The 27,400-nt window shown below is 47.6% G+C and overlaps 1 protein-coding gene and 1 long non-coding RNA gene across 2 annotated transcripts; one reads left to right on the forward strand and one right to left on the reverse strand.

Moving 5' to 3' along the window:
* Positions 1-26,556, forward strand: PLEKHO2 (pleckstrin homology domain containing O2). The gene is made up of 6 exons (XM_065734056.1): positions 1-182; positions 3,465-3,617; positions 10,194-10,310; positions 17,022-17,126; positions 19,360-19,458; positions 21,941-26,556. The coding sequence occupies exons 1-6, from the start codon at positions 174-176 to the stop codon at positions 23,174-23,176; spliced, it is 1,719 nt and encodes a 572-aa protein (XP_065590128.1). The 5' UTR covers positions 1-173; the 3' UTR covers positions 23,177-26,556.
* On the reverse strand, positions 6,706-9,670 carry LOC136047059 (uncharacterized). The gene is made up of 3 exons (XR_010622052.1): positions 9,569-9,670; positions 7,958-8,039; positions 6,706-7,036 (listed from the first exon to the last, which is right to left on the reverse strand). It is a non-coding gene; the product is annotated as an uncharacterized LOC136047059 (long non-coding RNA).
* Positions 26,557-27,400: the final 844 nt, after the last annotated feature.

Here is a 27,400-nt window from a genome sequence, read left to right on the forward strand (position 1 = left end):
TGGGGCCGCGCTCGCAGCTCCGGAGCTGCCGGAAACCCGGCGCTGCCGCTCGCCGTGAAGTTGGTGCGGAGGCAGAGCACGGCCCGGCCCGGCATGTCCCCCCGCCCGGCTGCGGGACGCCGGCGGCGGCGGAGCCCCTGAGCCGGGGGCGAGGAGCGGCGGACGGTCCGACCATGGAGCAAGTGAGTACCGGCACGCGGGAGGGGCTCGGCCCCAGGGAGGGGCATCGCGGCCGGTCCGAGGCCGGGGGGTCCCCGAGCCGCAGCCGCAGCATCCCCAGCCCCGCGGCTTGTGCAACTTGCGGCTGAGTTGTGATGCTGCGGGCGGGCACGGCGGGGCCGCTCCCCGTGGCACCGGCTCGGGGCACCCCGCTCTGGGTTCTGCTGGGCGAGAGCTGGGGGATGGCCGGGTGCTGGGCAGCGGCCGTGCTTCTTCTCCTCTTCCTCCTCCTCCTTCGGGGAAGGCTGTCGTGATTCTGTACGTGGAGCTTTTCGCGGCCCCGTGATGCCACAGGTTTGCTGGCAAGTTGAGCAGGTCCTCTCTCCTCCACGCGTCTGCCCGCCCGGTTATTCCTTCTTCCCTTCCACCCGACGAGGTTTTGCTGCTGATGCACGGGGAAGGTGCGGCAGGGCAGGCTGCGGGCTCTGGGACACGCAGCACTGGGTGCTCGGCTTGCTCTCCCCTTGCTTAACTCCCCAGACGTTGTGGTGAGAATAAGGGCTTCTTCCCAAAGGGCCACGACAGCGGGGAGACCGAAAGGCAGCCCAGCGTGGTGGCGACTGAAAGTTGTCATTATCCGCCGGCATCCATGAAATTAATCCTCAGCACAAAAGTGCTTCCAGCTGGCGGCTGCACGCGGCGGGCGCTGCCGGATCAGGGGCTGTGTGCCCTTCGTGGGCCACAAAGGAGTTCTGCCAGGAGTGGGCACCAGTGCAGCTTCCCGGGTCTCACGTGCATGTGTGCAGTGTCTGCTATTGCTCCAGCGTCGTGGAGATGTGAAAGTGCCAACAGCACATCAGGAGTGAGCATGGGGGATAGGAAAGGAGGTGTGGGAAGGCAGCTGGGGGTGCATCCGTGCTGCACTATGGGATGGAGCAGCTGGGTAAAACCCTCCTGCACAGCGTGTGCAACTTGTGAAAGCATCGCCGCACTCTGACTGTTGGTTTTTGCTGCTATCAGAAGGCACAGAAAGTATGTGGTTTTGTGGGCCCCTATAACTCAGGGGAAGGAAGGCAGAAATAGCTGCCTAATTGTTAAATAAGAAGCCATCCCACGGCTCTAATTTGACATCTCTGCTGAGCTATAAAACATGAGGATAAAGCGGAGTCCAACTCGTGTTGCACTTTTAATGCCACCGAATAACTCAGTTCTTCCCTCGCTTATGCTGGCTCTCTTGGCTGATGTCAGTGGGTTTATTCTTGTGGATTTACACCAGGCTCAGGCATGAATCCAGCCTGGGAACATCCTGGAAAGGCTATCTTAGCATTTCTTGCCTCCAGCAGAAGGAATACCCACAGAAAGCTGAATTAACGACAACAAATCATCTCTTTGTGCCGCTCTCCAATTTTAGTCATGGAATCACGGGCAGAGAGCGGACAGCGAGCTCTGCTCCCAGAGCTCTGCCCTGCCAAACCTCCCCTCGCTGACACGTCGTGGGGCTGCACGAGCCAGAGGCATGGGATGCTGGCACCATGGGAAGCACCGTGTGCTTGGGAGAGCATTCCGTGCATGGGCTCTGCCCTGTGTGCACACTGCAGCAGCGCACCTGCTACAAATGGGGTGAGCAGCCGGGCTCGGGGCGCAGACAGGGACAACTTGGCCCAGAAGTGGAAGTCGTGATGGGATGGAGAAGAGAGATCGCCCTGAGATATCAGGGGAGAAGGCTGTGAGGTCACAGGAGCACAAGCATGAGAATAATCTCCAACCAACCCAGTGACCAGGGTGGGTTGCTTTTTCAGCAGTAGATGTGAAATGCTGCAACTTCACAGTGAGTACTTTTATTGTAAAACCACAGAGGAGAGGGTTTTCACCCTGCAGAGCAAAGAGGCCACGGATAGGCTGATATGTTGTGTATTTTCAGGCAGCTGTTCTGCCGTCGAGAGACAAAATAGCACAGCAAAAACCCCAACCCGTTGGGGTAACAGGGAGGCAGGTGAGGAGTCACTGCTGGTGCAGCTACGCCCCACAGAACTGCTAGGTGTGAGGTCAGAGCCCGTGCCCAGTTACCTGAGCAGGACATCAACAGGGCGCCCAGGCAGCGGACCAGCAGGTCTGTATGGCTGCAGGGACTGATGTGTGCTGAAGGAGCAGATCACAACAGGCTGCAGCTTCCTGGCAACCAAAAAAGTTGAGCTGAAAAAGAAAAAAAACCACAGCCCTCCTCATTTCCCAGAAAAGCTGTCGGTGCGCTGTCATCCTGCGGCGGCCGTGGCACACGTGGCACAGCACCGTGGGACAGCTCCACTGTGCAAGGCACTGCGGCTGCTGGCCATTTCCATGCCATTTACCTTCACCTGAGGCAGTCTGGTTGTGTTTCAGACATCGAGCCTCTCCCTGACCTTGCTGCAGGCTGGAATCAGCGCTTGTGCACAGGGAATTTAATCTGTTTTGCTTCTCATCATCGGTGCAAGTTCTATCTTTGAGGAACAGCTCACCCAAATGCTATCCAAGGGTGTGTTTGCTGGGAGTCTGGTGCACGAAAACAGCTTTGTTCGTAAAGCTTTCCTCTGGATTTTTGGAACCCGTCTGTACTCACTTGCCCTATCCCCACTCCCTCCTGGCCACGGGAGTGTCTGGCTCTGACTCCTTGCGATGCACATGGGATTTCCTCATGGTAGGAAACGTGATGTTTGAGCTAAGACACTCTGGTTTGTTTTGGTTTGATTTTTCCCTATCGACAGTTAGTCAAAGTCATTTCGGGATGCTTGGGGCTCTGCCTTGGTCGTGCTTCCGTTGCGTTGTGAAAATACTGCTTAGTCCTGTTACAGGCAACAACAGGTCCTGTGTCCCAGGAGGAAAGCCAAATCTGGGGTAACAGCTGGCCCTGGGAAGGGCTCTGGAGGATTTGGGGTTGGCCTCCTCTTAAGGGTCACGAGTTCGGTTAGGTGTTTTCGTAAGGGGATTTGGCTCTGCTTGCTCCTGGGAAAGGCTTAGGGCAGCAGCCATGCCAGATTCTGTGTGCAGGGCAGCAGTACCCTCAGGGTCTGTGCCCACTCCCCAGTCCTGTCCCAAAGGCCTGGGCTGTGGGGCAGGAGCTGCTTGAGCTCTCCTCTCCCTTGCAGAAGTGTTCTCTGCAAGATGCTGGTCTGGTCCCAGCCTTTCTCCCTGTGAGCTGCTGGGGAGGGACAGCACATGGTGGGTGCTGTGGTCTTAGCTGGGCAGGCTTTGCCAAGGACTGTCATCAGATGGAGGGAAGGTGCTCTCAACGTAACTTCTCCCTTCTGCTTTTCTTGGTGGCCCTGTAGGATACAAAGGAGGAGGTCTCAGAGAAACCAAAGCCTGCTCCCAATGCAGAGAAATTTGGCTGGATAAAGAAAAGCAGTGGGGGGCTCCTGGGACTGTGGAAGGATCGCTACGTCCAGCTGCGGAAAACACAGCTCGTGGTCTACGAGGATGAGGTATGGTCACAGCTTAACCCCCTCGGGCAGGACTAAGCCCTTGGTGACACAGTCCTTTGATTTTCACTCTTCTTTCCAGCCCATTCCTTTCAGAAGGACTTCTGCAGATACTTTCAGGGATGTTAAATGAGGAAGAGACAGCTGCTGCATTTTAGGGTGTATTATATACCATAAGTATTTCATCTAGTAAATATTTTGGCAGTGACATTAGTTAAAAAAAAAAACACAAAAAAAAACCAACAAAAAAAAAGAAAACAGGGGCAGGACATCCTGTGAGAAGGTGAACAGGGTAAGACTTTGGGCGGAAGCAGGATATGTGCTCGCAGTTTTTGGCATTTAAAGGCTAAAACTGCATTGTAGCAGCCTAGCTGCCCACCTGCTGCTGGAGGGCACGACAGGCAGCCCTGCAGCTGTTGGGTACTCTGCAGGCAGCTGGAGCTGCTGCCTGCCAGGATGTGCAGGGTCTCATTTAGCCACGATGGGCACGGGATAAGGGTGTGAGTGCTTGTTTTCTCCTTAAATGAGGACACAGTTTGGGTTTGGCTCATCTCTTCCTGTTAGCTGAGCAAGCTAGTGCTAAGAGAAGGACCCCTGGGAACCTTATCCTGAACTTCCCTAGAAAAGTTGCATGTCTTAAGTTCATGGACTCATTTAGAGCTGTTTCTAATCCAATGAGAAGTAAGAGCCAAGCCAAATCTGCCCTTTATCTTCATGCAAGAAGAATGAAAAGTGAAATATTCCTGAGTTTGGTGCTCTGTTCCCGGGACGAAGGGGCTCTGTAAGAGTGGGGCTGTCCCCAGAAGTCCCCAAAGGAATAAATTAGTGGGCAGGTCACATAAGCTGCAGCCCAGAGAGGTGTGAGACAGGGGCAGCTGAGGCTAAACCCTGCTGGTATGTGTGCCTGTGTGGCACTTGACACATGAGGTCTGGGGCATTCATGGGCATCGGGACGCTGGAAGACAAAAGCGTGTCCAGTTCAGTGCAACGTGCTGAGGGAACAGGAATGGGGAAACATGTCAGCAGTTGCACTGCTGTGATGGTTTCAGGAACAACAGGACTGACAAAACAGTTTGGTTCTCTTTTCTAAAAACATAGTATTGCCTAATATGGAAGATTAGTTATGAGCACTTTGGGTTAAATGGTATTACCTCCTGCTCTCCCCACATCCCAAGGCTTTCAGGAGGCGTTTGTTCTTGGTTTTGAAATGACACAAACAATACAAAAATACTGAAATGAGAAGGCAGCGTTGGGTAATGAGGAGCTTGGAAGACAGGCAGTGTGGTGGGGGTTTGGAGACCTGCAGCTCTTCTGCAAGGATACGGCCTGTCCTGCAAACTGCTGGCTGCCTGCAGATCACATCTGAGTGCACAAGACACCTGTTGACTCCAGCTGAAGCTACAGGAACAAACAGATTCAAATCTATAAACACGACATGGTTGTTGTTTTTTTTTTAAGGGCATGCCTTTAAAAACAAGATGCATGGAGGTTCTTATTATCACAAGGGAAAAGGAAGCTTTTAAAGTAAGATTAATTTTCACAGATATTCAGAAGAAGGAAAAATCCCAATCATTTAAAGGGTTATTTTACTGTCTCAACAAGGAAAATGGCATTTGTAACAACCAGACATAATGTTTTCTGGTAGCCTGCGGATTGTGGTAACATCCTGTAATAAATTGCATCTGTAAGCTACAGTAGCTACAAGGCCCCATTATTGTAAATAAGGGATCATGTTAATATCTATAGGCTATTAAACTAGCTTACAGTGAAGTCAAATATCTCAGGAGAGGAAATTGCTACAAAATTATCTAGTAGCACAATAGGATAGCATGTGATTGTGCAGACTTACAACAAGGAAACCAAAGGAAATGGCAATTTTCTGTACTCAGAAGGGGTCCTGTTACCACAGAATTGTAGTTCATGTTTATTACTGTATTTATCTTCCAGTAACGTGAGTTAGGACAGTGTTGCTGTCTCTGCCTCACAACTGGGGAAGTTTCTGAGATGAGAAGGGACTTGCTCAATGTCAAAGGAGAGTCTGTGGTGCAGTGTGCTCTGGTGGCTTCTATTTCCCGATCTCTGTCTGCATTTTTTGTCTCAAGAGGAGAGATTTTTAAATAGGGTTATTCAGTGCTTGCTGAACTGGAGGTTAACAGCCCTAAAAATGAACGGAGATAAAACACTGGCTAACAGAAATACAAGCTAAGTTAGACCAAAGAAGTGGTCTTATGTGGGAGGGAGGCCAGCTTCTGAGTCTGAGGGCAAGTTGGGAGTCTGTGTATTGAAACCCATCCGATTTCCATGAAACAAGGTGGTGACTTGGACATGTTGTCCTTTCATCAGTCCCTGGTGTGCTGGAGCCCTTCCTGAAGAGGTGTTAACATTGCCTTCAGCAGTTGTTCCATATGCAGGCACACTTGTTTATGCAATTGCACAGGGCTGGCAGCTGCACTTGTCTCTGAAGCTTGTGTGTGCAGAGTAACAGCAGAGAAGGTCAACAAAAGATGCTGGCAATAACATTTTAAGTTACAGCCTAAGAGGAACACAAACACTATATTTTAGCATCATCAATAGAAATCTCCTGGAATGTGCCTCTAACCTGCCTTGGAAGCAGGTTCTCCATATTGCATCTGTTCATCTGTTTTGAAGCATAGCTACCTCCTGAAGGCAGATTGCAAATGGCTATTGTGTTACTTGCAGCAGATGGTGGCTGAAAGCTGTGCCTCTCCGTGCTGCAGGTTTCATCCAGCCGATGCAATGTATTCCTTGTTATCTGCTGAGGCTCCATCCATAGTGCCCTACAGCTGCACCCTGATGTAAATCTAAGACTCAGTTCAGAACGATGTATGTACAAGGTACATATTACATTCCCAAATGTCAGGAGAGATGCACCTATGCAAACACACAGTGCTGTGGTGTTCAGATCCCGAGGAAACTACTGACACATCTCAGTGACAGGCATGCTGCACACGAGCCCACGCAGAACCAAACAGGGAGGTCATTTTATAGTAGTGTTTCCTGTCTTCTTGTCTCCATGTATTCTTGCTGTAATAAAAACTAAGCCCATAGAATTACACAGAGCATCTGCAGAAAGGCCAGACAAATCCATGCCATCACTCTGTGGATTAAAAAGAATTGGTCTTTTTGATTTTAACTTTTTTTTCCTTTTTTTTTATTCTTCTTCTTTTTTTTTTTTTTTTTAAGTGTACCTATAACAGGACAAAAATCAACCAGGCAAAACGTCTGCTAGAGAGCAGAGGTTCCATGAGGCCCCTGGCTTCCTGTGTGACCTCAGCAGTGCAGCTGACGTCCACATTTCTGTGCTGGGAAGGTGGTAGTGATGTATACCCAAATGTGATTTATTGAAGCACTTTGAGATCCTCAGATGGAGAAGAGGATTATCAACTCAAGCAGTCTAAGCACTGTACAGAGAATGGAGGGTCACGGACCATTTATGTGTGTTGGTGATGCGGTCTTTGCTGGAAATTTTACTTTCAGATGAGTAAAAATTTTACCGGTTCTGTTTTCCTTTTTAATCAACATTTCATTCAGGAAATTGTAGGTTTGCCAAGTCTGATTCCTTGGTTAAGCATATGCATTAATATGTATACAGGTATTTAGTAATTTTCTCCCTCAGGGCCTGGCACTGAAATGCTTACAAACACATACATGTTTAAGTAGCAGTGTCTGCTCCAGGGATAGCTAATGGTATTGTTTTTCTGCTTTAAATCACGAGTGCAGGATTTTCTGTACCAGGATTTTAAGTGTCTTATTGATTGTCCCTTACAGCAAATACAAAAGCAATTTAAAAAACAAGCAGTAAAATCTATAGAGGAAAGAAGGCCTGAAGGGAATTCCCTGCTCCCTGGTCATGTCTGTAGCCATGGGAGAGGCGTGGAGATGGGCAGCAGATGCAGTGCCATGGGACACCCTGCAGGCTGTGCTTTGCTGGGAGGAGAGACTGCTGAGTGGGGATTCAGGCAGCTCAACCCAACCTTTGTGTCTTAGCGCAATAAAAAAGAATTGTTTTAACTTGCTTGGGATATTAGAGACAAAATGCAGCAGAAGCTTGTCTAAAAAGTGTCTGAGACCAGTTTGTAGGGGCAGGGCTCTGAAAGCAACCTTGTCTCTGCCTGCTGCTGAGCAGGTCCCGGGAGGTTGGAGGGACCTGGGGACCTGTGGCAGGGTCAGGCCCTTTGGTCTTTATTTGAGTCATGCAGAACAGACATAAAGGATCTCTTTGTGACCAGGTAGGCACACAGAGGGGCTGGCAACTTGCCAAGGGTAAAACAGAGACAAAAGTCCCATTTTGGCACTGCCTGAACTTCAAGCTTTTCCCTTACCTCATACATGGGGTTTTCTTTTCTCTCTGGCTGCTCTCTTCCCTGCTTTCCTTGAAGAGTATAACTTGAGAAGTTCCAGTCCCTGAGATGAAGGAACAAAGTCAAGTCAGTGCCCTTGGGAGGCAGGACTCTTCATGTCCCCATCCTCACTGCCTTTATTCCCTGGGCAGCCCGTAATTCCAAAGTTTCCCCAGGGAAAAAGGGACAGCTGAAAGTCAAAAGACAGCACAACAAAGCTGCAAAACCTGCGGAGTCCTTTTTGTCCCCCAGTTTCATCACTGCCCACACTGTTCTTAGGATATGCACAGGATCCGAGGGAAGTCTCCTGTCCAAGATGCAGCCAGGAAGGTGCGGACAAGGAGGGTGGCATAGAGCCTCTGTGCTCTGCTGGGGACAGAGCTGCTTTCCAAGGAGGTGCAGGGCTGCCAGGGGGCTCTGTGCAGATCTCTCATCAGTGTCCAGTCAAGCCACCTCCACCCCTAGCTCAGCAAACTTTCCCATAGGAGGTGGTGACTACCGCAGTCGTGTGGCAGCACTGAGATGTGGGTGGTCACCTACCCAAGGCCAGGATGAGATCACCGTCCCCTAGGCATGTATTGCTGACCTCACCCTTCTCCCTGATTTGTTGGCTGCTGAAGGGTTATTATTTCCATCTCTGTCCTTTTGCAGTGACATTGCAAAATCAGGCAGCAGGAGCCTTTAAAGGGCTCAGTAATGTCAGCATGATTTTATCTGTGAGGTTTTAGTTTTGGGCAGATTAATCTCTTCCTACTAATATACCTGCTCCCAGTTCTCTGGTCACATTCACCTACTCAGTGTTTAACAAAATAAATAGTAATGCCATTACAATAATAAACCTAAATTAGATCCAGACGGCCTGCATTGGCTCTGAACTTGCTCTGCTGTGCCCCCATCTCCAGATCAGAGAGTTAAAAAACCGAACGCAGCCTGGGCTCTGCTCAGTGACTTAAATGTCAAGTGGTAAGCGAAGGAAATTCCCCGCAGCCCACTTCCCTCTGAACTCTCCATTCCCTGCCTCCAGCCACACAGTAACTTCCTGGCTACGACACATTTCCTCACCCCACACCCCCTCGCTGCTACAGGAATTGCTAAATACAAACTCATACGAGTACAAATATGAGCAGAGTCAGACCTGGGGACGGCCGTGGCCGGAGGTTTTAATTTAGGATGGTAACAGAGAGGTTCGCGAGGCACGCTGACTGAAGCACTTTACTGGCAAGAACTGCTTGGCAATTCTCACTGCTTATTTATGTAATATGTCTCAAAAGGGAGTTTTGGTCTGTTCTGAGACATGAATAACATTATCTGCCTGGTGCTATGCTGCAATTCCTATTAGGGATGGTGCTCTGCAGCTGAACTGAGCCATGCACCACGTGTGGAATTTTAGTTATGCTATTGGGAGAAATGAGCCAAGTTCATGGCCTGCAGTCATCAGGGCAGATACACCAGAGATAAGTATTCCCCAATGAGACATTGGCCCTGACAGTTGTGCTGGCTGTATGGGACCGTGTTTCCAGTCCTAGGCATTCTGACAGCTCAGAGCATGGCTCTGAGAGAAGTGTGTCCCGGTCACGCGTGGCTGCCACCAACCTTGCTCAGAGGAGGGCCAGGCTGCCTGGCTCAGCGTGCTGGCAGGACTCAGCTCAGCTCACATCCACCACGGGTTTCCTGTGGGGCTTGGGCAGTTGTGATGCCTGCCTCATCTTCTTCCCTGTGAAAAAGCAGAATAACATCAGCTTCATTCATTGCAGGAAGAATTTAACCAGTGATTGAACCAGACTAATTGGGGATTTGGGGGTGCTTTGAGATCATGCCAGGAAACGTTATGAAAGTGTGGTGTGTTACTTGTTGGATAGAGCAGCAGGAACCCCTGCAGCAGGGTTGGCAGCACATTCCCAGCCTGCAGCTGAGCAAAGACCTTCTCACCTTGCATCTGGCTGCGGCTCCTTGGAAGGAGCCAACAGAGATGGCAGAGGCTGATGTCAGCCACTGTGGACCAGTAGCCACAAATCAGCCCCACAGCTCAGAGATCTGCATGCTTTCTTGGGTGTGGGATACCAGCCCGATCTGTGGGGGCTTGCTGACTGCATGCAGATTTATTTTTAAGGCAGAAAAGCTTTTAGACAGTTGCAGAGGGAACACATGCAGAGTTTGATGGTATATGATTGATTTCAGTGCCTCCTATTCATAATAATGTTTCATTCCCTCTCTGCAGGATGAGCAGAAATGCATAGAAACAGTGGAACTGGAGAGTTATGACAAGTGCCAGGAACTGCGTGCACTACTAAAAAAGAAAAACCGTTTCATTTTAATCCGCTCCCCGGGTAAGAAGGTAGGATTGCTTTCTCTTCACCCTCAGTTCTGCTAACTTCAAAATGAGTCCCAGGCAGCAGACAGAAGGCTCTGAAATTCAGTTGTTGGGCAGCTAGGAGAAATTGCTTATGTTTGTGAGTGGCCTAAGATGTACAGAGACGAACACTACTGTCCTGAAGACTTTATTATTGTGATGGGGAAAGGATCTTCCTTTTATTCAATCTACAAGAATACTTTCCTCTTGATATTTTCCTCCTTTATCATTTTCTTTCTCCCATTACTCCTTGAGCAGTGGTGTGAGACCACACCCTGCTGTTCCCCCTTGTGCTCTGGGCAAGGAAGTGTCTCTGTCCCAGACTTATGTGCTACAGCTTTGCCAAAGTTGCAGTGAAGTCAATGATCCCAGTCCACATACTGGGACAATTCCTGTACTTGGACATGCTCATATGAGAATCACCAAGGAACTGCAAAGTAACTGCAAAGTTTCTTGTGGCCAAATAGTCCCTAGAAGAAAATTTATTTTGTAGATTTAATGAATTAAAACTCTGCACCTAGCTGCATCCAGAACCTAATAACCAGGCTGATGTTGCAGAGTTCTATATCCACCTGAGCACAACTGTATGCAAGGACACACATTTTCTTATACATATAAGGCCTTCCTATATATGTTCATAATCACTACACATACTTGGGAAGATTTTCTTCATTTCTGCTGACAACGTATCAGCATCTTTCTGGGCTAGGATGTTTCTGTTGTTGCACTTAAATAACTCACTTTGACTTACATTCTAATTTCAATGTGATTTTACAGGCTTAAAAGATCTTATTAAATTTTTCCATGCAGATCCCAGAGATTGTTAGGAGACAAAAAAAATATATTAATTTCCCTAAGAATATGGATGGCCAAAAATATCAACTTGCATGCATTTCCTCATCTCCATTTTGTTTGAATAAATGGAGACTGTTTAGTCCTTGCTGTCACTGCTGCTTATTCTTTCACTTCATTCACTCAGTGTTTATTTGTGTAACGGTGCCTCAAAACCCCAGCTGAGTTCACAGCATCTTTGTGCTAAACTTCATTCACAACAACAAAACAAGGATGGTCCTCCTGCTCCAAAGCATTCACTTGGAGCAGAGCTGGGGTGGAGAGAGAAGGGGAATGATGTTTGTTTTGCAAGTAGGCCCAGTCTGCGTCAGGAAGAAAAATGATATTAAGCGCAGCACACCAAGGCTATGGTAGCCTGGAATTTGAGCCCTCTGCTAGTGAGCTCCTGCTCAGCACTGGATACAGAGCAGTGAGTCTCTCCAGTTTGGCTGGAGGCTTAATGTTTGTTTTGCAACTTCATTAATCACAAATGATGTCAATTTTATATCGAAAATGCCTAACCTTGGCAAGCTTGGTGCGTTTTCTAGAGGGAGATGGAACTGCTACAACTCCCCCTGCTCTGGTTCCCTTGTGTGTGCACACCTACTCCCATGGAGGCAAATCCAGCCTGTGTGAGCAGAGATGGAAGCACAGTAGGAATTATTGTTATTATTTGCACGTATATTACTTAGGCAAAGTGTATAATAGCTCTATGTTTCTGCACTGCTGCATGAATCAACAAAGAGTGCGGGATCTGTTCTAAACCTTTTGTATCTTGCTAGGAGAAAGATGGGCCCAAATTCTGCACTGAAAGGGAAACTTCATTCCTTTGGCATCCTGGCAAGTTTACAGCTCCTCTGGTTTTCATGCCAGTGACTAAATGGGGACTGCGATAGCGGCCACCTTTTATAAGGCTCTTCTGGTAAAAAGGAGGGCTTTTATAAATGAAAAGTTCCCTGTTTGTGGCTTCCCTCCCACCCTCCTTTTGGCTGGGAATCTGGTGAGGGTGTTGACACACAACATACTTCTGCAGATGTTAGAACAAACTTCAATGAGGAGGCCAACGAACACAACTGTCCTTCTTCTGTTTTGGAACTGCAGCTGTGGCAATAGATATCTGCTCAACGCTTTCCTTTTGGGAGACTTGCTGCCATCTGCAGTGTGCACTACAGCTTAAAGTCACCCTGTGAAGAGGCTTGCCAAGCCCTTCCACGTTTTGCTAGTTTTCTTTTCCCCCTGTTCTGAGCACAGTGCTGGAGAATGCAGAAAGCAAGTGAGTAAGCCAGGAAAAGGCCATTTCTATTCCAGTGCTTAAATAGAAACGTCCCTATGAAAACAGAGACCTCAGATTAACTTCAGGGGAATCCACATTTAAATACTTGATGGGATGTATGAAGAGCAGAAATACTGTGAGCTCAGTGTAGCTCTGCTTGCAGTGAATCAGTCAATTAAACACCCAAATAAGCAAGTAGCCTTGCAAAACGCTGCTCTTTGATGGCAGTACCCCAGATTTTGCTTGCACAAGTCACAAGGATGACTTTTTTGTTAAGCCACGACAATACAGGGGTGTCACTCGCCTGCCCTGGACAGCTTCCTTGTGTGGAACTGAAACACAGTGCTGCCCCCCACACTTCGACTCTTCAGCAAAGGAAGCTGGAAGTGTGCAGAAGACCCATTCTGCTTAGGAATCTCAAATGCTTCACTCCACTTGTAGCAATTAAATGAAAACTCTTGGACATGGAGAGCTGAGCACAGAATTTGTAAGAAGGGGCAGCAACCTTGGCTTGGAGACCTTAAATGTACCCATGATGCAAAGAGCAGCGTAAACCATGTCTCGTGTAAGCTGCTAGAAACTCCAGAGGTCGGCACAAGTCTGGTATTCAGCAGATCTGAAAGCCTTCAGCTACCAGGATGAGGAATAGGATAAAAGAGGGTGGCAGTACAGGAAGGAGTCCATCAGCAAGTGCTGCAGCTTCCCACATGTCCTGCCCTAGCACTGCCAGGCACAAACAGCACTTGTGTTCAGGAGTGGAAATTTCCACTGCTTTTTTTTTTCCCTTGGTCAACTTTGGAGATACCTGTGGCTCTCTTCAGCAGGGGCCTGGATTGGGAAGCTGAAAGAGATTGCAGTGAAGCATGCTTGTCTGTACTCTGAGGAGTCTGCTCCTGGGGTCTGCCCAGGCTGAACTTGGCAGAGACGCTGCATTATTCCCAGGGATGAGGCAGCTCTTGGTTCAGCTGCAGAAAAGGACCCACAAGAATCCCCTATTTGACAGTTCTTTTGCTTCCACTTTTCCCTCCATGATCTAACCTGACAAGGACCCAGGTTCGGGAGATGACCTCACATCTGGCAGATGTATGCACACTGGTGCACCCCGGGTAGTTACTGACCCAGCTGTGCTCTGGCATCTGCTGGAGGTGATCACCTGGTGGCAAAAGCCAGCAGAGGGGAACATGTTCCCACACCTCAGCCAGCAGATCATGAGCAGTTCACAGTCCAGGTTAGCCCACCCCTGCCAGCAGCTGAAGCTTTGCATTGAAATGGCTGAGAATGCGCAGGTTTCTGTCACTTGCCTCTTGACAGGTTGGTAGCATTGAGCAGAGTAGCTCAGCAAAGAGCTAACATTGGTAAATGTCTTACACTGCAGCTTTTTGGCTCCCTAGGCTCGTCAGATAAATCACTTAGGGCTGGCCCTGGATAGTGGGGTCAGCGTAGCCATGAGGCCATCCCTGCTTGCAGGAGACTGATGTCTCTGAGGAGACACAGGGCAGTCAGAGAGACGTGCTCGCTGTCGTCATGGGCACTGACCGGAGTGTGAGGCTCTTTTGTTGCCTGCCATGCAGCCAGTGATTCAGCAGGAGCTGACCGCCGCGCTCTGAACTCACTTACAGTAAATTGCGTACACTGTATTCATGGCTCACAATGGTCACTATCACATTAGGTTCGGTCATGACAGCTTTTCCTGGCACACCAGGAGCTTGTTTATGTCATGACTCAGCTGGCTTAGCAGGCAGGAGGGCAGATGGACTGCCCTGCTTCCTGCCCTCTGGCTTTAGGGTAGGTGTCACTGACTCTCTACCTAAAATTGCTGCTGGAGATCAAACCCTGCCTAAAGCTGTGTATCCTCTGATGTCTGAATACTCAGATGGATAAAAATAAAGACAGAGTAAACTAATTTGTCCCTTATCCCACAGTAGTCTACAGAACCACAGTGGCAAGCAGAACTGAGAACAACTCCTCTGGTTTGTTCCTCTATTTCCTCAGCTTTACAGCAAGCTTCTGTCCCACTATGGGCAAGCCTCCTCTCCCCAGTGCCTGTGGTGGAGGACATGAGTTACAGAGGGTGGCAGACAAGCAGGGAATGCAAGGAAACAATGAGGCTCTGTGTGACAGCATCCCGGGTGCCAGCCTCAGAGCCCAGCAGTCTGATTTTTCCTTGTTATCTATGGATATTATGCTAAAAAGGAGAAAAAAGTTCTTGTAGAAAGGAAACTGGGTGCACTGGCTCCATGCTGCTGCCTCAGGAGCATCTCCCTGCACTTTCCCCTCCCCCTGCTGTCCACTGGGTCCGTGATCGGTGGCCACAGTGGTTGGTCAGCATTAAGTAGGGCATGCCAGAGGGACACCTCAGCTTCTCAGTAATGACCAGCAATTCCCCAGGGCTCTCACTCTGCCCTGCCACGCAGTCACAAGCTGACACCAGCACTTAGTCACAGTCCCAGCTTTGGGAGGCCAGCAGCTTCTGTCCAGGGCACAGAAATAAAGCACAGAAAGTGCTTTTAACATTACAAGAGGAAGCTTGAAGCAAGGCAGGAATCCTTCCCTCAGACAACATTTATGAAGATTTCTAAACCCTGGTGCAGGATGCCAGGTCTTTGCCAGGCAATGCAGCAACACAGCTGCTCACAAGCAGAGCTTTCTCAGATGCTTTTGTAGTCACAAAGCTTTGGGGTGAAATTGTTTCCAAACAAAAAAGTTTTTAAGCACACACAAAAACAGGCCTGCTCTGGCTAAAACAAAACCTGTCTGCCACCATGTTTTGGAGCCTTGCTTAGATTCCCCAGTTAGCATGATCTTTCTGCACCCCTGACAAAGAACCCTTTTTCCAGAGTGGTTCAGGCCCTAACCACTCCCCTGGGCTCTTAGGAAGACATCTGTCTCCATCACCTTATGTGCAAACTAATTGAACAAATCCACTCTTCCAAAAATGCTTCTTAACTCCATGCTGGACATACTGGTTGCAAGGGTCTTGCACTTTGTTGCTGTGATGTGCAGGTATAAAACCTTGGGACTGAAGTGAGCAATAAGTGCAGAAAGGGAAGGCAGTGGGTTCCTAGCAAAATAGCCAGTGACTGTAAGGAGATCAGGCTTTAGCTCTACAGAATTGTTAATGGTGCTGTGTGGGTCAGGAGGGCATGCCACTAGGATGCCTAGAGCAGAGGCATGTAAGATTTCAGAAGCTGCTGAAACCCCAAACAGTTGCTGCCTTGTTGTACCATAAACAAAACAGGAAGCTGCTAAGAGCATTAGCTTTGTCACCCTCATTTTGTATAGTCTGGATGTTCTGATTTCAGAATGTGGGGCCTGATTTACAAAAAGGCTGAGGCTACAACTGCTCTTGAAGGCAATACTAAAGTGCTGGATGACTGTAGGATGTTAAATACCTGGAAGAAAAGTATTTTAACTGAGACCCTACTAGCATGTGTTTTAGGTAAGCCTCAGTGTAGCTCATTTCTTCATCTGTAGAAGGTGGATAATTGCTCTGAAAAGTAATTTGTGAAGCCCTCAAACATTGCAGTGATAAGCAGCAAAGAAGAGATCATTAGGGGAATCAGTAAATCTGTCTTCAGGGCAGGGCTGCAGCACACTGCAGTCAATACTGACCCATAAAACACTACAGGATAGCTCAGTAAGAAGCTCCACCCCATCATTGGGGATAGACACGTGAGGAACTTGTGTAGTGGCTGGGTTACGATTGCCTAGGCAACTCTGGGATTGTCTAATCATTTGAGTGTTTGATTTTACAACTTTCACAATGTTCTTTAGCACAAGAGCATTTCCCTGTGCCTGTACAGTGCAGGCTGGAGCTGTTTGGATCCAAGCCAGTCTGCCATAGAGTAACCTGTAATGGGAAGATGGTATTTCTCTCACCTGACGTGTACTTTGGGGCAAAGCTACACAACACCAGAAGAATACACAGCAGAAAAATGAATAGCATCTTACCTATTGCTCCTGCTGTGGTCGAACATTGATCTCAGCGCTGGAATGACTTTGGAGGAAGGGCAGAGCTGGCTGAGTGGGGGACAGCCATAGGATCCATTGCTCCCATCCTCATTTTTGGACAAGCTGGTTGGTGCAGCCAGGATCAGAGCCCTGGATTTCTGTGTTGGTTCTGTTCTGCAGAGCCACAGTAACAGGGAAGAAGGCAGAGCCTATGGCATATGGGTTGCAGCCTGTGGGGAAGTTGGAGATAAAGTAGTTGATAGCATCTGAACTGCCACAAAACAACTTGGACTCTCAGTCTGCTTTGCTGCACACAGTCTGACCATCACTGTACAAACAACATTCTGCTGCTGTAAGAGCTATTCCATACATTTTACAGAAGCAAGAAACTCAACTTTCTTACTACTTTACTTACTAGTTGCAAAGATAAAACAACAGCAGCAAACAGCTCAGCATAACAGAATTCTGTTCATGGGAGCTATGAAGAGAAGAACTTGCCAAAGTGCAAAGGAATCTGTAGTTTAAACACAGGCTGGAACTCAATGTTATATAAAAACTGAAGGGATATACAGAATGCAGAAAGCTGCCCCTCTGTTCTTGACCAGTACTGCTTAGGCAGAATTCTCTCTCTGCTCTTGCAGGTTCATGATATCAAATTTCAAGCTCCAACTTTGGAAGAAAAGGAATCATGGATAAAAGCCCTCAATGAGGGGATCAATAGAGGCAAAAACAAAATATTTGATGAGGTAAGAGATGCAGTTTTCAAACTCATGTACTTCTGTGTCAGTTCTCATTCACTACTTATTTAGCTAGCAACAGAACTTGTCTGAGACCTCAGGATCCCTGTCCTTCCTGAATGCCAGGCACAGCCAAAGGAAAGAAAGCCCATTCACAGCTGGTATGCAAGGCACACAAAGCTGCATCCTCACAGGCTAGGAGTTTTTAATCCCTCCAGTTCCCAGCCCAAGAAGCTAGATCACGTAGAGAGGTGTTTGCATCCTTTCTGGTAGGGTTAGAGGCAGGCACATCAGGATGAGTAGAAGGTGCAGGGGCATCATCAGTGCTGTAAGAGCTAACATCTTGCTGAGAAACCCACGGGAGACCAGAGCTTACCAAATTCAGCAGGAGATGGTCTGATGGCGTCAGGGGCTTTTGGATCAGGCTCTCAGTGGAGGTAGTGGTCTTCCCCTGCCTGGAGGATGCAACTGGCTGCAACTGGAAGGGCTTGTCTTACCCATACTGTCACGATGCCCAGCACCAAGCAGCCTGGAAATTGAGATATTTGATTAGGACAGTCTTCAAGACTGGAAAAACCTGCAGTGACTCAGTCCATCAGCCATTCTTGGTGCAGGTTGGAGAGAAGTCCAGTGGAAAGTTACTCCAAGGTTTCTCAGCCCATGTGCTCTCCCTGCCTTCCTCTCCACCAGCCCCAGCACTCCTTAGTTCCCCACTTATCCTGGTGTGCAGAGGCAAGGATGAAAACTGCACATTCTCCAGCCTAACTAACACTGTCCTGCTCCGTTTCCTTGTAACCAGCCCCTAACTAAACCGAAAGAGCATTATCTATTTGGTAGTTGTTTTTGTAACTAAAAGGAAGTGTAGCAAACCACCATTATGGGAATGACACAAATAATTGGGCAGGATAACTAGAGACTATGAAATCAGCAAGATCTGGTTAGCAAAGGAAACCAAAGCAGTGAGTAAAAGTTTTGAGAAAAGAGCTAAGCTCTTTTGGTGGTGCTCGAGAATGCAAACTCTGAGAGCTTGGGCTTTGCTTTTATTCAGGACAGGGCAAAAGCTGGAGGGGAGCCTGGAACATGCTCCTTCTTCACCTAAGCAAATCACATCCCACATCAGGTTCTTGCTGGTAGCTGGAGCCCTTGGTCCAAGTCAGGAACAGCACATGTAATTACAGGGAGCAGCTGTGAGCAGCCTGGAAAGCCATTACAAAGCAGAGCAGCAGAGAGCTGAGCAGCCAGGTCTGCTGTCACGTTACAGCGGGTGGGAGATGCTATGTCCTTTAACCCAATGCTGCTCAACCCTTGCTAGAACCACCGACACCAACCGGGAGCTGTCTGCAGCAGCAGGGCAGTAGGCAGCAAAGCCTGCAGCCCTCTCCCCAGTATGGTGTGGTGAGGTCTGGGGCCACCTCCTTTCCTCTTCACCTGAAGACAGTGCTCTTTATGAGGACCCAGGTGCTCAAGCAGAGCTGGTCCTTAATTCTTGTTCATTCTACAGAGGATCAGACCTCAGATTTAGAATGTTTCTGCACAGGGTAGGCACAAGCTAATGGGTCAAGCCCTCAGCTAGCTTGGATTAGCTGTTCTTCAGCCTATTAGACTGCCCAGAGAAACTGTGGAGTCCTTCTCCTCTGAAATCTCCTTGGAGATCGTCAGAAGTGCCCTGGATACAGTCCTGGGCAGCCTGCTCTAGGTGGCCCTGCTTGATGAGCAGAGGTTGGAGACCTTAACCATTCTGTGATTCCTCCCTGCCCACATGTGGGAGGCAGTGGATTTCTCCTCTGATTCCAGGAAATAAATTTGTTAATTCAGCTACAGTTGCAATTAATCCAGGTCACTGCTCACACCTTCTATTCAGCTTCCTGCAGTCATTAGAGCTGTACAAGGGAAGGTCTATTACGAAGAACTGCTGATACAGTTCACCGTCAGGTCACGGTTATTAATGGGCTTTCACCTCTAAGATGGCAACAGCAGTTTTGGAGCTGTGCTCTATCACATGCAGGAGTTGTTCCAAGCTCAGGCTGCAGTCGGTGGGGACAACAAAGCCCTCCTGTGTCCTTCTCTTACCTGCCCTTTTGGTAGAGGGGAGGCTAGTGATTGCAGACCTCCGAGGGTTGGGAGCATTTAGAGTAGAGTGCCTTTTTTCCCTTCCTGCATGACAGTGAGAATTTTATAGATGGATTGTGAGAAATTAATGACCTTTTCTTTTTTTTTCTCTCTGTTTCCTTTCCTTTTAAAGGTGAAAGTAGATGAGAGCCTTTCCTTGGATCATGTAACTCGGGACAGAGTGAAAGTGGCCCACGGTCGCAGGCCACCCACGAGAAGCCACCTCAAGGAGGTTAGTGCACCCCACGAAGCCACATCCCCAGCTGCGATCAGCTGTACCCCAGCACTCTGCTCCTCCCAGCTGCAGGAAAACCCCCAGGAAAACCCAGGTGCAAACAGCCCAGAGAAAGCTCCCCAGGGAGATGGCTTCCCCTGGGAAGCACAGCACCCACACCTCTTTAACTAATCTCTAAGTTAACCCATAGATCGGTAGCTGCTGCGACGTGTTACAATATATTTAGCTTTCCATAACTCATGAGCTGCTTCGCTGTCTGGTGAGAGCCTTTATAGTTTCGTTTTAATCAGAAGAGACCAAAGCTGCTATATTTATTTGCAAAGAAGTGATGATTTTGTAGCCACAGTGGTGTAAAGGTATGAGAACTGCACAGTCTGTGGGGAGAAGCTGTATTTCTTATTAAAGTAACTGGAAAAAGCAGACAAGCTTTCAGGTTTACAAATCCTTCCTTAGCTCTGAAGCAGAATACATTATTCTCCTAGGCAGTTTTATAGACTAGCCTGTCCCCCCTTAACTGATTTTCTGGATCTGTCACTTAAGGGAAAAAAAAAAAAAGGAAAGAAATAACACTGCAAAATAAACCTGCAGCTCATTTCTGGGGGAGAGGTTCTTATGAATGTTTGATTCCTGTGATTTATGAAAAGGCTTCCAAAGACAGATTGATATTTTAGCAGAACATTAATCTACACCAGTGAAGGTTTCTAAATCAAACCGTCTTTCTTCAGACTTCCCAGACTCTGACTTATGTGTCTGCACAGCACTCGGATGGCCCTAGTGCAGGAAATGAGATGCCCCAAGATTTTTCACTTTGCATAGAAATGGAGGAAGAGTGTGTCTTCTAGAGGCATGCATAGGAATGAATCACAGGTTCCCATCCACCCCTTCAGAGAACAACAGAGCAAAACATGATAGAAGTTGCAGAAGCAATGAAGTGTGGATTCTTTGATGTGTAGAATGGGTTCAGCAAAGTAGATGCCCTTCTGTAGGCCCTCATAAGCCCTCTCAGCCTCACTCAGCTCCCTGTTTTCATGAGATACCTCAGACATTAGTATCTGTAAGTGCTCTGACTTTCAGCCAAATTTGAGAGAAATTGGCTCCCAAATTCAAAAACAGTAACAAGGAGAGGATAGAGCCTGCAGAAAGATGAGTATCACAGTTGTTAGCTGCAGCACTGTAAGAGAAATGAGATGAATGAGTATTTTCAGTGCCAAAGCAGGCCAGGTGAGGACAGGTCAGCACCGAGCAGCTGGGATGCAGCATGTCTCTTTCTCTCTCTCTCTCTCTCTTAAGGGCTGGAAAGGCAAGAGAGACTTTACCTAAACTCTGCACTGCAGGAGTCTGGCTCTAGTTGCACTTTTGCAGCACTGGGTTCCCTCACACAGGAACTGTCACTGCAACTCTCCCTCCAGTGCACTAAGCTCACATCCTGCAGCGCGTTTACCACATCCACCCTTTTCAGGATATCCCCGTGCTAGAGAGGTTTGCAGGCAGCCTGTGGCTTGCAGGAGGTGTAACCAGCTAGTTTTAGCCCCAGCATGGCAGCAATGACATCAGGCTGAGAGTGAGCAATAAGGCAATGGTGTTACAATAGCACCTCTGGCCAAGTGATCTCAGGGTATGCCAACAACTTGTTTTATGTGATCATATGGAAATATGATAGTTCCATAAGCAGAAAGCAGCAGTGCTTTGGGTAAGCACACAGTAAATGAGTGGGGCACCTTCTGCAGGGCAGAGAATTCCAATCAGTCAGAGCTGACTGCTTAGCATTGACAGGAAAACAGAGCAATAAGATTTTGAAGCACATTTTGAGATGCTCAACTCAAAGAAAATATTAAAATAAATGTGATGCTTCAGACCCAATTTTTGACTGCTTGTGGCTCTGGGGTTTGTTATTCTTGTGCAAGCTGCTGCACCATCAGGCAGAAAATAATTCAGCAGCAAACCACTCATGGCATTCACAGAGCACATTAGTCTGCAGAAAAAGTAGGCTGGACAGTGGGATAGCAGCTCTTCATTTGATGCTTTCAGCATTTGCTGTAAGGTACATGACTTGACCCTACTTTCTTCTTTGTCAGGTAAAATATTTTGGACTCGTGATTATCACAGCTCATTAAATTTGGGTATTGCGGATCTCATTGGTTTTCATTGACTAGATGAATGCTGCTGCTGTGAGCAAGTAGCACAGGGTGATGCTGCACAGAAGCAGCACAAGCTCTGTGTATTGCTCTTGAGCTGTAGAAGCAGCTGCTCTTAAGAGCGCCGTTTCTGTTATCAGTCAGATTCTCCTGGCAGTTTCGACAGATGTAAGTATAAATAGGGGGTGGATGTGTGAAACAGTAATCCCTCTCCTCCCCCTTACAGACGAAGTTTGATGTTGCAAGTGTTTGTAGCACTGTATCCATAGCAATTCCTTGAAGTTAAAGGATTGAGCAGGGGATGGATGGAATAGAAATTGATGAAGTCATCTCTTATGTTTCAGGCTGCCAAGTCTACATCAGATGGTATCCTGCGACTAGATCTGGATATAGTAGACAATGGACCACCAAACTTTGACTCCATTATCAGTGAAAATGACAATCCGCCACCTCAGAAAGAAACTCCAAAGCCACCTATGCCACCTACAAAACCTTCTGGCCCAAAAGAAAGCCATGATACAGAGAACAGTGTTCCTGATCAGGAGCGTAAAATGTCCCCTCCATTGCCTCCAGATAAGAAGCTTAAGGAAGGCTTAGCATTGAAGGACAATGCAAATGCCAAGGAAGAGGACTGCGTAAGCAGAGAGGAGAATGTGGAAGAATCCAGTGCACCAGGTGAGGAGAACAGAGATCACCTTGCTGAGATCAACAACAAGGGCACAGCAAAAGCTCCAATTCCTCTTCCTAAGAACGTGTCAGACAAGCTGAAAGTAGCTTGGGACCAACCGATCCTTGAGCCTAAAAATGCTAAGGACTTGGAATTATCAGGAGATAGTAGCAAAGACGGCCTTGCTGTGATTGCTGCCGCAGATGCTGCGAAGCCTCCTGTTCCTCCTCCTAAGGTTCTGTCAGAAAAAATGATAGCCACTATGAACTCCAGCCACGGTGACCTGGAAGCTGGGGGTTTGGAAGAACTGAGGTCTGGCAGTTCTGAGTCCCCGGTGAACGGCATTGGAGCTGGTGAAGCCGCAGAGTCAGCATCCCAAGCAGCTGAAACTGAAGAAGGAAATGGGAGAACCTCAACTGAGAGGGAACAGCAAACTTCAGCAGAACAGAGAGAGAGTTCCCTAGCCACAGAGTCAGGCCCCGAGAGCGTGAAAGGAACTATTGAGAAAAAAGTATCTGTAGAAACCCCTTCAGCTCTGAAACTTCGCAGTTCTTCTCTGGGAGACTTGTTGTCTGATTCCAAAAGTACACAGAGAGCACTTCCACGCCAAGGTCTCACTGAGGATTCCCAGTACTGCTTAGCTAAAATGGAGGAGAAAGTGGCTAACGAACGGGAAAAGGCAGAGAAACTTCTGCAGAAGGTTTTACGGGAAGGGCTGGAGCAGGCCCAGGAGGGCAACGGACCCCCAGTGGTGGCAGAGACATTGCTCAATGAGGCTGTCGAACAACTTCGGCAAGCTACACAAGTCTTGCAAGAAATTAAAAGTCTTGGAGAACTGAAAAAAGAAGCAACGCAGAAACAGAAAGAAAAGCAAAAGGATCTAGTGACTCTTTATAGGAGAAGTGCTCCCTGACACACTCAATGAGACTTCATTCTCAGAATTCAGAGCTGAACTTTTGCCTTTTGTGATTTGTACCATTGCTAGGCCAGTGTTCAAAAGGTGGTGTTTTGCTGTGCATGCACCATGTTTATGGAACAGAATTGAGCTTGCAGTTACAGCCTCTCTCTCTCTTTCTTCATGCTGTACATACATATTAGTCCAGCTCTGATCTTTTTAGCACAGCAGAAGGTTATAAGACATTGAACCGCTTGAAAACATGCACACTCTTTATGGACTTGGTCTGAAGTCCTTCCGAGTGAATGGATCAGCCCTTAACAATTTCTGATAATCAAACCAAGTCCAATTTTTAAAAGAAGCAGAATGGCTATTCTAGCAAAAGCCCCTGTCTGTCTGTAGTTACAAGCAGATGCCAGGTTTCACTGGCACATATCTGGTCTTCCCATTTGATTCATTTAGGGATAAATGCAGTCAGAGAAAACTTTATTTATACATTTGCTGGCAAGGTTTCCTGGAGCACCTGGCCCAGTGACGTCTAGGAATGTAAGGATAAATGGCTTAAACTTTCATGAAGACACTCATAAAACTACTTCCATAGTTAAAAAGTGACCTCACACAGAGGCAAGCGAAACTGGCCAGCTCCTGCCTACAAGGTCTAGCACATCTGCACGAAGGCGCTCTTCTGAGTCCATCTGGGCAGAGCTGTAGGTGTGCTAAGCACTGTGTAAGTGAATGCAAATCTCAGTGCATCACTGCCAGGCAAGTATCAATTGTTCCATTAATATAGAAAATGAGGCAACGATGCAGAGCAGGTTACACTTGGCCTTTGAAGAAGTGTGTTGTAGCATCACAGCATGTCTATTTAGCACCACACTGATCAGATAACTGTGAATGTCATCATGCTGGGAACAATTAGCCAGATGTTTAGAGAGTTTATGTCCAGGAGATGCCCTGGGACAGCCTGCCCCTAAGAAGCATATTTTCTAAGGGCTGTGTTCCCGTAGCCATTGGCTTGCTCTCTGCTGTGCAATGTTAACTGACAGGAACACGCACATCAGGCAGCCGGTCCGGATGGGATCCTCCTTCCTAATTAACATGTTTCTACCTGCTGTGCTCTGACCAGCCCGAGAGCCATGGTTTGGCACGAACATCCGTAACTGGAGTACAGAGGGAAAGGCATTTTGTGTGCACAACTTTGGGGCTGGTCCCTGTGGCTTAAGTATATTAAAATAAAATATGCTGCTGCAGAAGGGTCTGAAGAAGGCGCTGCAGAAGGCTCTGGCACAATTCCCATGGCTTCCCCACCCACCTGCTGAAAGCAGCCCCAGTTCCCATGGTCTCTAGTAATTAACATTGTGATAAAATCATGTCTGCAGTGCTGCTGCATAGCGCTGTACCTGAGCTGGGTCCCCTCATCTATTCTCTATAGTATTTGCTCTCAGGGGAATAATATGACACCATGAAGGGCTTCTCCTTTGCTTAAGGCAGGCTCTGGAAGCACAGAAAACGACAATCTTCTCAGACTGGTTTTAAGGAGTGATGTGCTACCTTAGCTCTTTTCTCTCACTTGTCAGCACTGCACTCTGCTCTCCTATTTCCATTTCTTCCATTTTCTTTGTGTAACTCCCCAGATTCCACAAGGCTGCAGTGGGTGGCAAACTCCTCCCTTTGCAGCAGCCCAGTAAAGCTTCTCTGCATCTCCAGTAGAGATCTGCATCTCAGCTTCATCTACGGGCTCATGTGTCTGAGCACAGAAATGTCATCTTTGGGCTTCCAAATGTCCCCTTTTTCACCACCCGGAGCCTCTTTTGATTAAAGCAGCCATGGTGGTCTGTCCCCCTCTCTTTGAGCTGCAGGCTGTGCTTGGAAAGTCACTTGTCATTCTTTTACATGGTCAAGCATTCAGGGCTCAGGTGCCACAAAAGCTTTGCTGTGAGACAAAAAGATTCCTATGTCCTAAGCCCACTGCCAGGCACACAGCCTGGAGCAAACTCTGGGTCTGTGTAATTTGCTGCTGTAGACTGAATGTGAACTGTGGGTTTCGCTTCAAATATTCTTAGGACAAGGGCTAATAATACAGAAAATATTCAGTGCCTATCTGCTATGTCAATGTATTTCTCTGCATGTGCACTTTTGTTTACCGAACACTGTGGTAGGAATGTGAGCTGTCAGAACCCGCTGCGCACTGGAAGTCGAGGGACATCAGCTTCAGAGAGCAGGCAGGAGCTTGCAGAAAGCAGTTTTGTAACAAGTGATAAACTAGATGTGGAAAAGAAGTTCACACTACCAGGAAGACACACAAACCACGGCAATCTCTTGGTACAGGTTCAGATCCCAAAGTGGAAGCCAGTCCTAAACTCTGGGATGGGCAAATGAAAGCCTGGAACTGAAAGCCCACGAGAATGGAGATAGCTTATGGGACAGCTGTGCCCCCCAGGATGCACAGAGATGCTTTTCCTCTCTCAGGTGCTTCTTGTGGCAGTGTGTTCTGTGGATACCCATCTGGCAAAGTACTGATGAAGATACTGAGGCGTCCTTAACTGTTACAGCCAAACCTACAGGATGTGCTTATATTTACTGTATATTTTTATATAATACCGAATATTCTAATGAATAAATGTCTGACATTTTACTGAATACCCATCAGTAGGAATCTTAACAGAACAAACCTCGATTTGTAAGAAAATGGGCTTGTTAAATCATTTTACAGGCTACAGCTAATTACTGTTTTACTGTACTACCAGAACTTACTAGATGGAATCTCCATAGCAGCCAGTAACTCCACTGCTGAAAACATATTTAGAAACTTGTTTTTAACTGCTTTTGCTCATAGGGTTAGCAGTTTAATCTAAAATATCTAGCCTGGCCATACGCCTTGTTCACCTGGACTTTACAAGAAACAACACATCATATTGCTTCTGAAGTTTTCCCATTTCTTCTCCTCATTCTGGTTCTAAGCTGGGCTCTCCCTAAAGCAGGAGGCTGTTACCCTGCAGCTGCCTTCTGGAGTGCTTCTTACATGCTCCTCTGCCAATGGCAGTGCTGGTCACAGTCAGAGATGGGATCCTGCCCTGTTCAGCCTTCGCTCTGACCTCCTGCAGTAACTCCCACCACCAGTGTACATCATGCACTGTTGATTTTTTTTTCCTCCCCTTAAATTTAAGCTTCTAATTTCTGGCTACGCTAAGATTTCCTTCTGGTGCCTAAAAGCCCCGTGGGCATGAAGTGCTGGGGTGTGACTCTGTTTCAGGCTGTGCCACTAGGTTACATTTGTGACAGGAAGGAAGTGAGCTTGCAAGCAAGCAAATGTGGATGACTATCTCATTCAGCAGAAAGGCAGCACTTTGTCTCCTCCTTGTAAAGAGCTTTGGCAATAAACCCCCTTTTGAATATCAGATGTTTAAGAGCCATTTGTCCTAAACAGGAGCAAAGAAAGAAGAGCCACAGGGTTTGATGCGAAGGAGGGTGTGTTACACAGGCTATGGTCAGACTGGGGCCAGACTGCTGCTGTGCTAACCACAAGCTGGGAGGAAGGATAAGCACCAGGGCTGCTGCACCCAACCAATTGCAGTCCCCAGCAAACGTTTGCTCAGAGGTCATCCCCTTGGTGGCAAGCAGCACTAACGCCTCATTTCTCTTCAAGATTCCAGGAAGACTGGAACTAGTATTGTAGTGAGTGCTCCTCTTCTGTGAAACTGGGTAGAAACTGGCCAGTGGGTTCACAAGTTAGAAAGAAGCAGAGAAAAGAGTGCAAGTGTGCTTGCTGTCCTCTTGCACAGCATTCTTGGTAAGATCTGTAAGTTATTGCTGGGAAGGGAGTAGTTCCTTAAAGGGATTTCCAAAACACTGATTAGTTTCTACAGATACACTACAGAAAAAGGCAGTCTTTTCTAAGAAAGCAGACAGTGCATCATATTTAGGTCTTAAACTGGTGTTGGTAAGGAAAGGAAGTGCCTCATGTTATGTAAAGTCTATTAAACATGATTTTAAAAGCTCATACAAATGAAAACACTGTATTGGCATATGAAACATTTGCATGACTGCTTTTCATTCAAGGGATATAGTTTACTGATTAAAATAGACTGCGTAATTGTGTAATCTAAATGGGGGCCCTAGGTTTCACCCCGTGATCCCACAGAACTCCATGATTTGCAAATAAGAGCAGAAAGAACTCTTCCAGTCCCCAAATGCCAAAGGATTTACTACAGCATTGGCTAGTCCACTGTGATGACCTACTAC

The sequence above is a fragment of the Cyrtonyx montezumae genome, unplaced genomic scaffold, assembly GCF_038088225.1.
Source record: "Cyrtonyx montezumae isolate F1298 unplaced genomic scaffold, pur_monq_1.0 scaffold_17, whole genome shotgun sequence".
NCBI lineage: Eukaryota > Metazoa > Chordata > Aves > Galliformes > Odontophoridae > Cyrtonyx > Cyrtonyx montezumae.